Here is an 18,529-nt window from a genome sequence, read left to right as displayed (position 1 = left end):
TCCTGAAAGAAAAGTCTCTTTTTCAAAACATCCAGGACTCTATCCACTGCTGATCTTTTTAATGTCAAACCCTGCCTGAACCTCCTCAAGGAATAAGCTTTTATGTCAGGAAAAAAGTTGGCTGGAACATAGCAGTGCTGTGAGGAATGTTTGAAAATGTGCGAGGGAGCACAGGAGGAACTTTGCACTGCTTGGGAAACACATGCTGTATAAAACTGCTCCATGTGGGTTCTCTAAGGTTATACAATTGCCTGTAAATTTTTGGAAAATATTCCTTGGGGACTAAAATCTCCCACTGTTACAAACTAAAGAGAAATGGGTTTGGCTTTTTTGAGAAGGGGATTGCAATTTTGCTTTACAGGATAAATAGCTGCTGTTTCACACTGTGCGAAGCAGGTTTTTATTAGCCACGTAGTTGAAAGTGTTATTGTTCATTTTTTGTTTTGTAAGCAGTGGTTGCCACTGGGTCATTTGGATGGATGGGAGTGGAGGTTTCCTGATGTTGTTGTGTTTGTTAAAGTGGGTAAGCTGCGTATATTAGGACCAGGGTTCTCTGAATGTTTTATAACATCGTTATGGTGTTCTTGTTAGTCTTTTGTGACTTTTAGCCACATGATCTTAACATTACAGTAAAGATGTTTAGCAAGAAGTAAAATTGTTGGCAGGTACGTAAGGCTCCGGTTCAAGAAAACATATCTCTGCCAATCTCTGTCTTTCCAAGGTAGCACTTAACTTAAATTAGGATTGCTTCAGAGGAGCTTAGGTGTGTTAGTAAGTGCACAAAAAGCTCTGTGTGTTAACAAGCCTGTTTGCTTCCTTGCAGCTTTGTGGTGGCAGTGGAATTCCCCAGACATCACTCGGCAGATAACACCTTCACCGTCTTCCTTCAGGGGTGAGTTTGCTGTGTCTCTGGACCTGTTTAAAGGCATTTGACAGTATGGGGGCAAACTCCACATTGGGCAGGATGGGGGCAGTGCAGCTCAAGGAATTCCTGCCCCTTTCTAGTCTCTGTTCAATTTTCAATTTTGATTACGTTGTTGATCTCTTTCACCTTAATGCTCAAAGCTTGGGTGTGTGGGGGACAAGTGAAAGGAGTGCCTTGGTGCAGGACAGGGTGGGAGGATGAGGGCAACAGTTGCATAGGCTGCTATGACTGTTCTGATCCCAGACTGAGCAGCTGTGCCCTCATTGCGTATTGATAGGTAGGTCTTTAAGAGGAACAGCCCTATTCTGACAATTTGATGTCAAGGTTATTAAAATTAATTTCTGATCTGAATATCAGTATCAGCTTTTTTGTGTGGAGTTTGTTTCTGAAAGTAATACAAACATCATCTGTTTGTAGGGTGTTTTATTAGTTTACATAGGTAGGTGGAAGGACACTTGACAGTAAACCAAGTACCAGTTGTACAAACTTATAACAAATACTGTTTCATCACTGTAGTTTGTGTGACCACTCTTAGATGAAGACATCCTTTCAAATCAATATTTTATGGTATAGCGGTGTATTAGTGAATATATTTATGAGGATTCCATTTTGATTCGTGAACTTCATTCATGGTACTCATTTTTTTAAAGATTGGTTTAACAGCGTCCTATGTTGAAAAGTTACTCAGCAGTTCCTTACAGATGAAGTAGATTGTGTAGAACTCAGTTTATCTTAAAAAGTTCTACTGGGTTAACTGCCCTGGGACCCCATCTGTTTCAGTATCCTTTCTTCTCTCAGAATGGGAGAACTGTATGCTTTCCCATCTATCTTCTTTTAGTACTGCTGCCTACTGACATATTTACCAACGAGGGTTTGAATAATACAAGGAAATATAAAATGTCTGTGCAGGAGCAGTCACCAGTTGGTATCTATCATCTGTTTTCCCCTTTTGTTCAAATGGAAACAAAGCTTGATGTTTAATGAGAAATTTCTGCAAAGTCTCATTTGGGGTTTTTCTAGTCTCGCTTTTATGTGTTCTGAAATGTAGCTGCAGCTTCGTTAGAGGGCACTCTTGAATAACACATGGTGAGATGGCTGTCAGACAGTATTCACCACATACTCTTCAGAGAAAAGTCCTGATGCAAATGTAATTTGCTGCCCCAGAGTAGAAAGTGTGAAGCTGGGGATGGATTACCCTATATACTTTGCTATCTTATGATGCAAGGTACCATTGACTACATTGTGGGCTGATTTAATGCTTGTGCTATATATGGAACATAGCAAAAATCTCTTAGATAATTCAATGTAGTTTTCCAAATGTGGATTAATTAATGTAAAATACTTGCTTTTCTCCTGGCCTTTACCCCATAAGCTGCCTTGATCCTAATGTATATCCATTTTGGAACTTTTTTTGTATTGTTGCTATCATCTTTAAAAAAAAAAATCCTTTAGAAACAGTAAGTTGCTTCAGAAATTCTTGGGTTTTAATTGCAACCCTTACATGAACATCAGTTCCTTTTGTGCCTTATCATGTCTTGTTTCACTTTCCTTCTGTAATAAAGAGGATAATGATTTTTACTTTGGGAGAATTAATCAATGTATATAAATGTGCTTTGAAATCTGAAGTGTGTTAGAATTTTTTAAAAATAAAAATAAAATATTGAACAAAGCAGGAGTCAGAGAAGTCACATTTAAGACCATGATTATTGCTCAGCTGCTTTGGTGCTTTTTCTATTATGGCAAGATTATAGAGCCAAATCACTTGCATTACTTTTGACTTTTAATGATGTTTTTAGTTTTTTGTCCAAGGAGAAGTATTCTTTATATGCAGGAGTCAGATTGTCTGTAAACATAAACATAAACTTAACTTTGTCCAAAGCATACCTTGTTTTTCTTTTAAAAAAGCATACCAAACTAGTGTAACTTGAAACATTTTTCTCAGCAATTAGCACTGAATCATACCCACACTGGATAGGCTTGGCAAAACTGAAGTGCATGTTTCCTCTGCTGGAACCATGCCTACATAGCATAAACCTCAGCTTTAATATATTACTTAGCCTCTAAATTCCCGCTTCTGTGTTAGCATTAGTGCTAGTAGCTGGGTTCTACGTAGCCACTCATTGGTGGTGCTCGTGTGCCTCTCAAAGATGAGAGAAGAGGCATTGCGTGGGAATGTGATTTGAGTAAGGTCACAGAATAGGGCAGTAACAGCTAGGAACAGAAACCAGTCGTCTGGCTGACTGACCTCTCTCCTTACTGGGAAGTATTCCTTCCAGCTGGGACTGGCACATCTTTCTTACCAGGGGTTTAGCTTTACTCAGAGGTGACAGCTTTATTGTCTGTGGGTTGAAGATGGCAGACATTGACAACCTGAGAGTTTATCAAAGCAGATTCTGTGCTACAGCCAGAAGGTAGTACTTTGCTTGGTATACTAAAGAACTATGTAGTGCTTCTATGAACTCTAACGGCCATGAGACTTCACTTCGCCAAAATTAAAGCAGAATAATAAGAAAAAGATGGCCTGACAAGTACTTTTTCCTCTCCTAGTTTTTAATCTCCTCTTGCACCTTCCCTTTCTGTCCCACTAGTAAGGCTCCTTGTTAACTTTTTGGCAAAGAGTGATTGCCTAGAGTAAGGAAGGAAAGCTGAAATGTTCCTTGTCAGGAGTCCTTCATGTCTGTCCCAGCAAGAGGGTATGTGAAGAGGCAGCAGAAGCTGAGCTGAGACATGGTACCGTGTGGCTGCAGATGTATGAAAAGCAGCACTGTGGAGAGACTCCTGCAGACTATAAGGCAGTTGATTGGAACAAGGTGAGCAGCTCTTACAGTAAGGTCTTGGCGAGGCAGCTGTGCAAAACAGCTGTTGGGCTACATGCAGGCACAATAACTTGTTTCCCACCACCTCTCATGGGAGAGTGGCAATAGCAGCTTCTCTGGGGCAAAGGCAGTGGGTCGGGGAGAGCAAGGAGCCCAGACCTGATCCCGTGGCCATTGTGTGGCCTCCTGGATTGTTTCAGTGAGTTGGGAGTAGGGCAGCAGGCAAGGCAGGCTGGACGGTCAAGGTATTGGGGATGACATCTGAGTTGACTGCATCAGCTGTAGTTTCTGAGGAAACTTTTATTTGCCTGACTGGCAAATGGAATTTAAGGTGAAATGAAATAAATAAGGGCTTCCCTGGTAGAAAAAAATAGTTACCTATGCCTAAAGCATTTTCATCTGTGGGGCTGGGGGTTGTATTTTTAATGGTTTTGAAAAGCCTCAGCTCTTGTGATTTCTGTAAATGATATTAGAAATGACATTTTGAATGACAGAGGCTTTAGCCAAAATCTTCACCCTGTCAGTGTTATACTCCATCCCATATGTAGGTGCCCTCATGTGTTTTACTACACATATAGTTCGGGAGTTCTAAAAAATAACAGTAATCTAGGAGCCAGTGACATCTACAGAACGTACTGAAGAGGAGCTCCAAGATGCTCATATGAAACACTTTCTTCCAGTGTTGAGTAGCATCTCTTACAAATATTTTCTCACACAACATTTCTGTGGAACTGAAAGTTTATTTTTATGATGATTTATGTTTTGGTCTTTGTCATTCTTTGAAGACTAGCTGGAGTTGTGTGGTGACATGTTTGCATGGATTAGCCAATGCCATCTTCATGGCATGATATATTAAATATACTTAGTGGATGCTAGTGTCATCTTTGCTTTAGCTCTGAAATCAGTTCTGGGTACCATCTGATTTTTATTTAAAAAGACGGCTACAGTTCTTGGTCCCATCTATAGTTACAATCAGTGTTGTACTTAAAATGTTCTGCCAAGTCCTCCTTATTTTTCACTGTGCATCAGCAGCAGCTTGTCATCTTGGGATCTGGAGACCAAATGCATATTTCTGGGCAATATTTTGAGGATGGCATTGTGACTGCAGTTTCTTGAGCACCTCCCTGCCGTTAGCCTCCTTCCAGAATGACATTCTGATATGGCAGGTTATTGTGTTGGTCTCAGAAGACGTTGTGGGACAAATTGCTGTCTGATATGGGTAGGTAGCAACAACTGGGGAGTGTTTCCTGCTTAAGTAAGAGTGAAAAAGCCACTGCTAATAGTATTTAAGGGAAGAAGTAGAATGTGTGTTTATAAAAATACAGGAGAGGAACATAATGGGGGAAGGCATAAATTTAGGCCAGTCTTCTGCCTATGTAATAAAGTAAATGAAGCAAGCAACTTTTCCTTCTTTTTTCTTTTTTTTCTTCTTTTCTTTTCTTTTTTTTTTTTTTTTCTTCTTTTCAGTAGAAGCAGCTTAGCTAAGAACCCAGAGGTGCTGGCTGGCTGACTTGTCATAGGTTTAAGAGCCAAGAAGTAAATATTTTTAAGTAAAGCAAATGCAAAACTTTAGGGATATACTTAAAATACAAGAGAAAGTAAAAAAGAACAAAACTGAAGAAACCCTTTTGTGTAGTGTCCAGAGCAATTTTAAAATCCTCTTGTTCCATGCCTAAACAAATGGTTGTTTCAGCCAAAGAGAAATCTTTCCTATTGATTTATTACACCAATTTAGATATAAGCCCTCTGTGCAGGATTGTCAGTTTAATAAAACAGCTTTCTTTCTCCTTTCAGATTTAATCCACATGTAGTTGTATCAACAGAGCCTTTGTCTCTGCTCAGTTATGAGTTATCCTTTTTTAATAAAAAAAAAAAAGTGAAAACACATGTTTTTTAACAGCCGTATTACAAAAAAGTGTAGGATGACGTAGGGGAGAGGTGATCATCAGATAGTGACTCTGATTTGTAGATAACTTCAAAGTGGTGCTGCAAATGAAAGAGTGAAAAAGGACCTTTAACCTCTCCCTGTCACAATGACTGTGGAAAGCCCAACAGAGACAGGAGGAGGCAGCATTATCTTTAGCCAGGATTTCCTAGGGGTTTTTTCCCCAGCTTGTGCAGTGATGCTAAACATGCTCTTTTTAGTTAACACTAATTTCCTTCCTTTTTTTAAAGGGGGACTTATCCAGAGGTGTATGTAATTCACGTTTCCTTCCTTCCTGCCTCCCTCCCCTGCAGAGAAGGATTTCTTTCTTGGAGCCCTCCTGTTTTCCAAATGGAGAGGAATTACTCTCAGGAAACTCATGAGTTTGGTATTATTTCTATACTTGGTTTTGTGAGAAAACATTTATTTGATTATCAATGCTTACTTGATACCTACATGAGGGTTCAGAAGTGCATGTTAGAGCTGCTCAATAAAGCAGTTCAGTGCATTGCTTGATTATAACCTTTACTTGGATGGTATCACATAACTAACTCCTGTAGCATCAGGAATTAGTTCTGAAGATTTACTTCAGTCCATCCTGAACTGGCAGCTCGGTGGGCTGAATGCTGCCAAAGGCAGAACAGTTGCAATAGCTATGTCTTTGGTGTTAGCCTGGTTTCTTCCAGCTTGTGTTAGCCTCCTGGCAGTCATCACAGTTTCCCTTAACCCTCTTTCAGATGTCAGTACAGCAGATCCCACCTCAAGTGTCAATATAATTATTTGCAGCGGTGTGATTTTAAAAGAAGCTAATAGTAATGTGTCTTCAAGCAGAAGGAATTTGTCTGGCATTTAAGAACTGTGGCATGATCCTATTCTACTTCTCAAAGTTGTAGAAGAGAATATGAAAAGATCCACCTTAGAGGTTTTTGTAGTCAGTGATGGGAAAAAGAAGGTTTTATCCTTGCTGCCTGAAGCAGATAGCAGGCCTGGCAGTGATATTGTAGCTCTGAGGAAGGAGTGGTCTTGCTGTATCAGAAGGATCCCTTGGTCCACCAAGCTCTTGAAAAAAGAATACAAAATCCTTGGCAGCATGTGTGCAGACACTAGGAACTGGCAGTGTGTTTTTGTAGAAGTTAAGCTGGTCTGGCTTTGTCAGAGGACAGGTAAGCCAGGCAATGCTTAGCACCCTGTGCTAAAAGAAGCAGACTGTTCATGTTTAAGGCAACTTAGATGCTATCAAATTTATGGATGTTAACTCTGCAAGTGTTTCTTGCACAAGAAGAAAAAAATCCATCCCTTTGAACATGGCTGTGGAATGCAGACTTACTGGGGGTTGTTTGTTTTCCTGCAGACTGGCCTCTTGCCACTGCCTGCGTTTTTCTTAAGAGGGCTTGAACATACCTTCCAAGATAAGATAAAACATGGATCTTGGGAGGATTATACCTTCGAAGCTCTCTCAGACAGTCTCCTGTCCTCAAGTCTGCATTCTACCAGGTTAGGTTCTCCAAACCTTGGTACTAATGGATATTTAGATTTGTTTCCTTTTCAGTTTGTCACTGTTCTTAATGGCAGCTAGCCATTATTACTTCTCAAAACAGCTTAGAACTTGAATCTTTCCAGAGCAGTGGTAAATGAAAGGGGTATTTGGCTTGCAAGAACAATTTCTTTATACGTGGATTTTGCAGGGCATTGTACTATGTTGTACTTTCATCTAAAATATCCTTGTGCAACCTCATCCAACTTTGAAGTTGGCCATCCTTTGAGCAGCCGATTGGATTGGAAACCTCCAGAGGTCCCTCCCAAACTAACTTACTCTGTGATTCTGTTTTCTGGTAGAGTTCTGGCAAAGATCCTTCTTTTGGCTTCGTTTATATCTCCCTTCATGCTCAACAGCTTTCATCATGTTCCCATCACAAGCAGTTCTTTAAACTGAAGTCATGTGTAAATATCAGGAACAGTTTCTAAACTGTAACATGAGTTTCCTTCCTTCATAGTTAAGGCTGCTTTTTATGCTGTCACATTAAGATAATATGAAAAATCAATTTTTTTTATTGCTATTTATCAAGAGATAACTTCTTTTTTTTTTTTTTTTTTTTTCCCTTGGACACCAATATTTTACCATCGGGAAATACAAAGGATAATTTTCTAAAAGTTAATAGGTCTTGTTCTTCAGTCAACTTTGTTCCTTTGCACTCTTTGTTGGGAAACTGCAGAAGAAGGAAAGACAAAGAGGAAAGAGCCTTGTTATTTGGGATTTATAAGACTATATTGTTATTGCCTTTTGAGTGAGTGTTGCGTTTTGTAGTTAAAAACTGAAATTAAGGAAAAGATACTATTTTTATGGATATTGGTACCTACTATCCGAACACTTTAGCTCATACTTAACTTTATGCTGTACAGTATTTTGCTTAAAATTTAAGCAGTTGCTTAAGTTACTTTGAATAGTAATAGACTTAATGTGTCTTACTAATTCAGAAACTGTATACTTGACAGGGGAATGCTGACAGTTTGTTGGCTTGCTTGGATTTACGATTTTATTCTAGGGCAGAACAGGATGGTGGGGCAATTAGGTGGAGTTACATATACCAAATGTATAATTTAACACATATGTACTCAAAACTGAAGTTGACTAATCTTGTAGTTCATACTTGCTGTATGTTCAGACTCTGACCTCTCTGTTTAGATTGCCAACATGGTGCCAATTAGTGGGACTGTGATGTGGACACTAAGGAATATAACTCGCTTCACATGGGTTACCAAACAGCTAGCAGATGTTAAGCTAATGGTTCTTGGCTACTACCAGCCTGACTTGGATTTCAACCCAGAGGTGAAAGAATTTATTTCTCTCCCATTACCATTTCCCTTGGGCCATATTGTCCTGAGCATTGAGAATTCCCTCAATTTACCCTGGAAGATGATGTCAGCATTTACCCCCCACTCCCCCACCCCTTAAACCTGTTCTCATGGTGTCTTGTATGTTCTTTTATTTTTATGTTAGTTTGCCTTCTTTGGTATTTGTTATTCTGCTGGTAGGCTTTATTCTAAATGGTAAATGAAAATCTAAACACTTTAAACGTACAACTGAAATTCTTAACAGGAGAAGTCTGTGCTGAGTGTGTGGTGTGGTTCAGGTGCTGTACCTGCAGCTACATCCCAGAGATGTGACAGAAAGTCTGCCCTGGGATTACTGTTACTACTTAGAGTAACAGAGGCCATAGAAAGTGGTGGGTCTGGCTTGCCTGGGATCCAGCCTTTCTTTGTTCTTTCTCACTACTGAGTGTTGTACTCTGAAACCCTGTAAAAACTGTAACTGCAAGGCCCATAGTTTTTCTTCTAGGGATGAGGCAATGCTGCACAACCAACTGGCAGATTCTGCGGCTTCTTTGGTGTGATTTAGAGCAGTAGGTAGTGATTGTTACTCAAGACAATTTAAAATAGGTGTGAAACATAGTGTAACAACATTAATCACTTCCACTTTTTCTGTGCTGTTTCAAATGCTAGGTATTATAAGGGGGGTCTTTGTCTATATAACCATAGCAGCTTTAGGAACGGAGGTAGGGTAATGGATGGCTCAGCTGAATGAACAATAGCACTTGAATACTTACTGATGCCTAAATCCCATTTCATAATTTGCTGTATAATCATCTGACATGTTTAACCAGTGTGTGTAATTTTAGGGCTGATGCTTTTTGTTTTCTCTCCAGTAACTTTGTTTTTCTTTTTGTGAGGATTTAACCTTTGACCTAAAAATGTTGTAACATTATGTCCAGCATCTAGTTTTTCAGCCATTTCTTTACCTTGCTCATTTTATACTTTGGTAAAAGGCAGTATTATTAGCATAATGGGTGTTTGAAAAGCAAAATCGGACTTAATGAGAAGTTTTCAGTTATAGCTTATTTTCTTACTGACATGCTATTTTGAGGTGTCAAACATGATCAGCATCAACATGAACACCAACAGGAAGAGTTGAGTGAGGGTTAAATAACTGTCATAGTTATTTTTCAGTGAGCAATGAAAATAAACCGCTTGCAAGGTCCTGTCATTTGTTGCTTTTCTTTGAGGTTCTAAAGAACATGTTTCAGTCAGTGATGCATTTGATGCTGAACTTCCAAAGAGAGTGATTATTTTTAATTTCTTGAGATGAGCAGAACTGTTTCTGTCCTGTGGATTAATCTTTCTTAGTGTTTATGTATTTGCTAAGGACAACATAACAGAAGTAATGCAAACAGTTACTCTGTACTTACATGATGAGTAATAGCTAAATACTAATTACCTTTCTTGAAGAGAAATTAATAACTTTCATGTTTTCTGTAGAATGAACAGGGAAAACTCAAAATGATAAATTGAGAAATAAGCTGAACTATCTGCTTTTCAAGAGTGGCAGGTTATCAAGTGTCAGGTTTGGGGTGATAGGAAACAAAATCCAACAGCAGTTTGTAACTACATTTTCTCTTCTCTTTCTCGGTATTTAAATAAGTCATTCAGTCCAGTAGATGCAGCCTTTCTCTAGTGATTTCACTGACTTTCTTCGCCTCTAGACTATCATGTAGCTCTGTATGATAAATTACTCTTCTTTGGTTTTTCCCTTTTAAGAGACTTAAGCGCTGATGATCAGGTCCGTTCTCATGTATTTTAGTGTGTAGGTTCCTGGACACATTAAAATTATAATAAATATGGAAAATTTTCAAAGTACATTGTCATGTTCATGTAAGTTTTTCAAATATATACAAGTTAACCCCAAAATAAAGACATCAGAAGATTTCCCTCCTTCCCCTGGGGTTGCTGACTTAATTAGTATAGGTTTTGTCTCTCATCTGTAGTGACTAGTAGAAAATACACTTGCTGGTTCTTTTTTCCCATCATACATATCAGTAGCCCTTTTTGTTGGCAAATAGCAGAAGAACTTTAGAAGTCCAGAAGAAACTAAAATACTTGTTGCAAGAATTTATTAGATAATAATTCAAGCAACACTTCCTGGCTCTTCTTGAATGTAGCTGTTTTATCACTAAAACTTATACCCACCTGTTCGCTTTGTCATTGAAAATTTTCATCATACGGCAGACAGTTTTTCCCCTTAGATGAGCATTGACATAACATGAAAAAAAAAAAGAGAAAATTGGACCAAATATGTATGTATTTCTAGACAGACTCTGAAATCTTAAGAACTAAGGTGGATGACCTAGGGAATTTGGGTTTTATGTGAGACTGTTGAATAGGGCTGTAAGAAGGTTGATGGAAGGAAAACATAAGTTGGAACACCCTAGTACCAAGTTACAGGTTACATAAAAATGACAGTGGTTCAAACAGATGGGGGTATAGTGTGGTGTCTTAAAGCTAAATGTCAAATCAGGAAAATAACTGTATTAATAACAGAATCCTTAAGATTAGAAATTATTAGAACTTGTAGATAGGAAGAGTATAGAATAATACAGAGTATGTAGCTTTAAAGTAGAAAACACAATGGGACAAAACTGGCACCGCAGTACTCCTAGCCATCAAGAATGATGCCTTTGGGAAACATCTGATCAGGGAAACCAGAAAGAGGAAGATACTTCTGACTTTCTTCTGGGAATTGTGCAGAACTTGGTACAAAATTTTATGGCCAGTGGCCCTCCATAAGTGTGAACACAAGTGTGCTTAAAAATCCTTGCAGAATTCAAGCCAAAAACTTCAGTGAAATGATATTTGATTTCAAAAGGGAAAGTACATCAGAATGAGGAAGCTTGTTGAAAAGAAACTGAAAAGAGCAGTGAAAAGGGTGAAATGTTTGTAGGTAGTGTGAAGATTATTTAAAGGCACTATACTGCAGAGCAAATGCCTTGGCCCTATCAAAAGCTGATTGAGAGAGGGAAAAGTTATGATGTGAAACAGCAGGGAAGAAAGGCTGTAGAGTCAGAGGCATCATTCCAAAAGCTGAAGTCATGACCAAGTGAGGAAGACAGAAAAGAACAAACACTTTGAAACGCCAAAAACTTAGAGGAACAGCTTTCAGAAAGTATAAAAAGTAACAGTTCTTTTCCAAATATGGTGGGAATAAGAAGCTTGCCTAAAAGTTTGCAAAAACCCTTAAAGACTAGGGTGTGAAAGAATCACTTGCAGAAGGTGGAGCAAAAAGAAATGAGTTTCTGAGGCACCTATGCTCCTCATGGCTTCTTTACCAGAACCCACCTCAAACCCAACTATTAATGGAAGAATTCAAGAATGCAGTGAACAAAACTGACTGTGGGGACCAGGATGTTAGATTCAAGGGAGACCAGGAGGGATTCAAGGGAGAAACTGTTGAATTATTAACACTTGTGTGCAACCTTTCAATTAAAACCTTCTCAGCCCTATTAGAGAATAGATAGGGTTGATAAGATGCTAACTTGCAAAAGAGTTACGGGGAGCTTGGGGAACAGCAGACAGAAATCTGGCTTTGTATTGTACAGCATTGTCAAAAGTATAATATAGATTAGAATTATTTGGCACATGATTTTATATGAACGTGGAGGAGTCAACATGTCTTTTGTAAAAGGAAGTTGCACTTGACAAATCTTCAAGGGCTTGAAAGGCTCAGCAGACATCTGGGTTAGGGTGTGCTAGTGTGTATGGTATCCTCAGATTCTTAAACAGCTTCAGACATGGTCCTTTGCCACAGCTTCTAAAGGCAAGTGATCTTTCTGTGGATAAAAGAGAATGGTCTTTAGTAACTAAGCAGTGACTGGTTAAAAGGTGAGAAAATGTGTAGCAGTAATCATTATAGTGGAGGGTGGTTAGCATTAGAGTGATACAGGAGTCATATGAGACCTGTGCTGTTTAACACTCACAGATGATCTGAGGAAGGCAATGGATAGAGAAATAATGAAGTCTGAGGGATTTAGAAGTACTTTGGCATAGTCAACTCTAAAGCTGCAAGAGTACCTACCTTATGGTACTGTGCAATTGGAAAATAAACTAACAGGTTAAACCTGGTGTCAGTAAATGTAGAGTAATGTGAGAAAATGGAATTATCTGTTTACAGCTATGGCTAAATGAGGTACTGCCTCCTCCAATAATAAAGTATGGAACAGCTTGCAAATTAAGAATGGCTGGGCCTGAAGAAAAGATGCCTGAGTGGGACAGAAGATAAGCAAACATTCCCCATTTGTTTTTCATTCCCTAACAAAAAGTAGGTACATCAAATGGAAGCAGGAAGTTCAAAATAAACAAAAATAAATATTTCCTTGTATGGTGAATACAATGTGGCAGCTGTTGCAACAAGACTCTGGTGCTTAGAGTTTGCATGAAAGTGGTTGGATATATTCTTGGAAGAAAGATCTATAAAGTATTTCATACCAATACAGAAGTCCTGGCATGTGGAAGTCTTAAACTACAAGTTGTTTCAGGCTTGGGGAATGTGTTGGGGAATATAGCTGCCTAGTTCTTTTCCTTAGGCATTGGCCACTGACCACTGTCCAAGACATGATACTGGCTAGAGGAAGATGTGATCTTACTTGGTAAGGCTTGTCTCTGGTGCCTTATTCTCTTTAACTGTATTTTGCTATTTCTGTACATGTCTGTTTCAGCTACTCCCTCCTCTCTCAGATGCTCCTCCTACAAAATACATGAAGTTTGTTTTTTAAGAAAACACACCTTTTTGTCTTTCTTTTTGTTGGTGTGGGGTTTTGGGTTTTTTTGGGGGGGAGTGTTGTGTAGTACATTTTGTCATGTGTGTAACTTAAGTTTATTGTGTTTGTCTACAGACTTCTTGGACAGAAAATGGAGCTGTTGCTTAAGCATTTCCATATGTGTTCAGCTATATTGTTCAACTATATTCTTCACCTAACTTGACTTGTAAAAATAAACATCTTTAAAGTGGTATTTTTATGTGTTGGTAAAGAGTTAATGGAACTAGAAAACGTTCCAGACCAGTGTTTGTCCCTACTGTGGATTGTAAGAAGGCTGTGTCATGTCCTGCTAGTTTTTAAGCAACCTACAGCTTCATCTCTATGAATTTGATGGCCAATTAGTTGATCCCTCCAGGAGACTTAGTTGAATACAATCCTCCTGACATTTGAACACAGCAGAATACTTGAACATTAGCAAGTTTTCCATTTATAAGTGAGTTGTTTGTTAAAAGTGGAGAGAACAATCCAAACTCTGCCAAGTACATGCTAGGCGTTTGCAGCCCTGCTGGCCTCAGACATAACGTGTTGTCAATTTTGTTTTTATTTAGGGCAGATTTGCAAAGCTGGTGTGTTGGTAGAGACATAAGGGAATGTGTGATATGTCCCATCTGTGTAAACTCAATTTTCTACAGGGTGTCTTGCACAGATGGTATGCTTTTTTATGTGTTTTTATTTCACACTTTAAGCTGAAGAAGCCAGGTTTGAGGAGATGTGCTGTATTAATTTAGTCACTTGTAAACTTGAGGTAGTTTATTGCTGAAGGCATAGGTGGCAGGAAAGAGTGGTCACCTCTGTCTTCTCAATCAGCCCATGTCTCCCCACCTTTACCCATTCAGCAGGTAAAACACTGTGTCCACTTCTGATTCCATCTGTGGAGTTGAACCATTTATCACTATAGGAGGAAGTTCATAGGAGTCCTGACATGGGGAATATTATCTCCTTGCCTTCTGCATGAAAAGATGCTTACATGGGAATGAAAACTGTGGCAGTTGCGCTAATGTTGTCTGCTTTCTAGTTCCCACCTCTTTCATCACCAGTAGAAGTGAATGAAATAGGAATAGTGGGGTGAGGTTTGAAGAGCCCAGTATTGAGGCAAAGTTCATAACCTTTATATACAAGAAGAAATTAGTTCTAGACTTGTACAGGGTGTGGGAGGAAACTCGTGATGCTGTAAGAGCCTGTTGATCGTTCCTGGCTAAAATTGGCCAACATCTCCTTAATGTGGCTGTGAGAAGTACAGAAAGCAGAATGGAGGCAAGTCTTTCTAATATTGAGGGATGGGGATGCTCCAGAAGTACATCATGGTCTGTGATCATGCATGGTCACCCTTTGCTGGTGGGTTAAGATCGCATGTGGCTATGTCTTAAGTTGAATTCAAAGAGGTGAAAACAGAAGACAATCGTCAAAATGAGAATTTGGATGAGAATTCAAGTCTGGTTTGGAGCTTGTTTTTTTTAAGGGAAGCTGCACAGAGTGCTTGATAGAATCAGATAGGCTTAGGGGTAAGGGAGTCTGGGTGGCTTTGAAGAGTATCCTCAGAGGAAACGTTATTAAACGCACTGTTTATTGGTAGTGGGATGAAAACATTGGCTGAAGAGGGAATGCTGTTGTGCCAGGGCTGCTGGAGGTAAGCTCAGGTGCTGCAGAAGAGTTGCTGGTAGAGATGCTGCTTTGTGCAAAAGAGGGAGGGACTTGGATAATGTGTAATTTGCTGTCCCTTGGCTGAGGTTGACTTACAGCTGAAAACTGAAAACCTGTTAGTAACCGAGGAGAGCAGGCTGCCAGAAGGAGCAAGGATTTAGGTTCACTGCCCTGGCATATGTTCTGTCTTTATGAAAATTACAAGAATGCAGCTATGTTCTGTGGTAGCTGCTGTGTTACCTTCCAAACATGATTCCATGGTCAGTATCTAATCATGCATTTAGGCATTTTAGCATATGCTGTAGAACTTGGATGAAGGAAATCTCTTCTGCAGTAGTTAGTCTCTTGTGACAGCAATAGCTAAGGTTGTAAAAGAGATTCAGAGTTTTTCTTGTGTTTACCAATTGAATTATTCCCCTCCCCCTCCCTCTCGGTAACTTCTTGGAATTCTCTTTGCTCAAAGGTATAAATCTTTTAGAAATACTATCACAGAAATCCTGTCTTGTCTACAGTGTTTAACATATAAGTAGGTACCTACATCTCTTAGATATACCTCCAAGAAAATAGCAGAAATTGAAAACTACTCTTGGAAAGCACCTTGGAAAAAATTACTGCTTCTGGTGAGCTTAAAAGTTTTGGTCTTTACCAGATACAGGGATTTTAAGACTGGAAATTATGATTAGAGCGATAGTTTCCTCTTATGTAACATGGTCTACCACTGTTTGCATTGTAACTTTTTTTTAAAGGTATCTAGTCTTTGTATACAGACTTCGTTTACTGTTTCAGGATTATTTTTGAAAGGCAGTATTCTTGCAGAATCACAGTATCCCTGTGAAAGTGTCTCCTGTGACCTCTTTGTCCATTGGTGTGTCTAACAGGGATTTCTGATACTAATTTAGAATCCTTATTGAACTACTTTCTTTTTAGTTTTCCTCCAGACTTCTTCAATTTGTCAAGAGCAGTTTGATTTTTATTCCTGTCTTCCCGTATGCTGACAGCCACTCCTAGTTTGGTGTATTTTGCAAATTTAATAATCATCCCTTGGTTTTCAAATTCGGGGGTTTTGACTCAATAGTAGCTGTGAGTGATAAGCAGTTTCAGCAATCCCCATTAACTCAGTTTCCTTGCCAGCCTGTGGCATTGTTACTGCCTGCCTGTCTGTCTTCCCTCTTTCAGTGCTTGTCCGTAACCTTATTTGCAGTTTTCCAGAATTATCATTGTAAAGGATGCTCTTTAGGCTTGCAGCATCCTACGTTTAGGACTCATAAAAAGTTTGACTTAGTCATTCTTTACTGAGCATTTACAAATGAGGGTTTTTCTGTGGCTCTCAACTTGGCCTGATTTGTGGAAATTTTAATGAGAATGGCAAAACCACATCTGGGTATGGAAAACATACGTGTTTCAGAAATGGAGGAAATGCTTATGAAGGAATTTGCTCAAATAATTCAGTCTGCAATTTCCATCAAGGAAATATCCACCTAGGTAAAGTTTTGTAAAATTACAAGTAATTTCAAATCAGAAGTATGTTACAATCCTGTTGTTGGGGTTCTGTAAGTCTGGTTTATAATGATTTATGACTTTTCTAGAATTGAAAGTAGTTTGGAATCAACTAATTGTGTGCCTAGACTACATTCACATTTTTCATTATTAGCTTTCTGCTGTTTGCTTTGTATGTGTGGTGGGGGTTTGTTGTTTTTTTGTCTCTTTTGGGTCCTATTTTAAATGACACCCCTCTTCTGGGTGTTCCAGTCCAGGAGAACTGCAGTGCTTAAGGGCTACTACAGTGACTTCAGTAGTGCTCTGAAACTTGCTTCTCTTTCCTTTGTCTGGAGTGAGACCAGATGCTGTATTTTTGTCTGAAGTGAGGTGAGAAGACACCCAACCTCTGTATCTCTGTGAGGGACTGAATGTAGACATGGGCGGTAGCTGTGTAACCTGCAGAGCTAGTAAGCCCAGGATTTGTATAGTCAGCAGAGAAGAGTTTCTAGGGCATGAGTCAGATTATCCTAAAATGAATAATCTCCTAGAAGTGTGTGTCTCTCTTGACAACAGGACTAGACGTAGGAGACAGATGTCTTAGACAAGGTGACACAGAACCTGCAGCTAGTATCTCATAGAAATATGAAAGAACTAGAGGACAAAACAAGGTAACATACCCTGCCAAAATAGGAGCCTGGCTAAAATCAAATAAGTCTGTTCAAATGTTGCTATTGAGTAATCTATGTGAAAATGCTTTCAGGAGCAAAATTCTTAAGAGCACTTTACCCTTCTCTTTTTTTTGTTTTTGTACCGGTTTCCATTTCCTATATTATTGTTACAGCACTTGTCAATGAGCTGTTGAGGTTTACTATGGACAAGCCAAACTCTGTCTGCCATATCTGTAATTTGCCAGAAACCCCCCAAGCAGAATGGTGTGCAAAGCAAACTACGCTCATTTTTCTTCTGCCATCTCCCATCTGTGCTCACAACAAAACCCACAGGGACGCAGTTTTACAATCCTGTACAGCAGGAGCTAGACAGGATCCCTGGTGACTTTGCTGCCCTGAGGAAGGGGTGGAAGACTGTGGTATACAACAGGAGGCTGAAAATGTGGTGATTACAATCTATTTTAGCTGACTAAGTGTGCATTATCTTTTAGCCAAAATTTTGCTGGAACTGTTCAGTAAATACATATACTGGATCTGTTTAAATGAGCCCAGTGTGTTTTTTGAGCTGAAGGAGACATCCTTCAAGGTCACCCTTGAACATGTCAGTATAACTTTCAAGAACTGAACATATCTGTCATGAAAATTATGGCTGAAGTTTTCTGCAGCAGTGAAGCTGAGATCTGAAAGGTGTTTTCTTGAGGGTTTTGGATCCATCCTTGCCAAAGGTAACAGCATAAGGAGGTGTACACTGGTGCTCATGGAGCTTAGTTTGTACTTACTGGTCCTTTTATTGCCAAAAAGAAGCTGGCAGGCATCCAAGTGCCATGGAACCATCTGTAGAGGGAAACTACATTTAATTCTTGTGGAAGATGGATATCTTCTATTAGCCCATCCTGATTCTTCACGTTACTGGGAAGTGTTTGTGTCATTCATAAGCATTCATAAAATGCAGCCTTGGATTATGGAGAATTCATAAATATTTAAAAATGTAAAGGCATGTGAAGAATAAAAAAAAAATGAGAGTAATACAGACTTTCTCTTTCCTTGGTCTCTGGCTGATAAGAAAATTGTTGCATGTCTTCCTAAGTCTTCCTTAATGCATTCTGCTTTTTGGATATGCATCCAGCTATAATAGTGCAGCAACACCAAACCTCCTAAATAATTCCACTGTTTAAATTAACAATTGTGATATGGAGTAAATGCAGGATAGAAATAAGGTGCCTTTTTCAAATACCCACTTCTATTGAACAGAGAAAAAGGAAAGGAAAACATGATGTTTTAGTGAACTCTTTACTTTTTAATGCAGAGTATCATCTAGATTTGAGCCTGACCTAATAGTTACCCCTAAGCTAGTGCTTGATTTACAAGTATTTCTTAACTTCAAACTTTCAAAGTAAATTTTGCAGATTGATATGGGGTGCTTTGCTGGG

General features: G+C 39.0%; 1 protein-coding gene across 12 annotated transcripts in view; it reads left to right on the top strand.

Moving 5' to 3' along the window:
• The window catches only part of EXD3 (exonuclease 3'-5' domain containing 3), a 295,908-nt gene that overhangs the window by 6,280 nt on the left and 271,099 nt on the right, over nt 1-18,529 (top strand). For 11 of the 12 annotated variants that reach the window (XR_007509956.1, XM_049832285.1, XM_049832296.1 and 8 more), the window contains exon 2: nt 824-892. Coding sequence is in view for 4 of the 12 variants with exons in the window: in XM_049832285.1 (XP_049688242.1) it covers nt 824-892 (69 nt within the window). In the remaining 8 variants the exon portion in view is untranslated. Of the gene's footprint in view, nt 1-823; nt 893-8,348; nt 8,493-18,529 lie in introns of all 12 variants that reach the window. The other variant, XM_049832289.1, reaches the window with a different exon arrangement.

This window comes from Accipiter gentilis, chromosome 29 (assembly GCF_929443795.1).
Source record: "Accipiter gentilis chromosome 29, bAccGen1.1, whole genome shotgun sequence".
NCBI classification, from domain to species: Eukaryota; Metazoa; Chordata; class Aves; order Accipitriformes; family Accipitridae; genus Astur; species Astur gentilis.
This window is presented reverse-complemented; position numbering and strand designations above follow the sequence as displayed.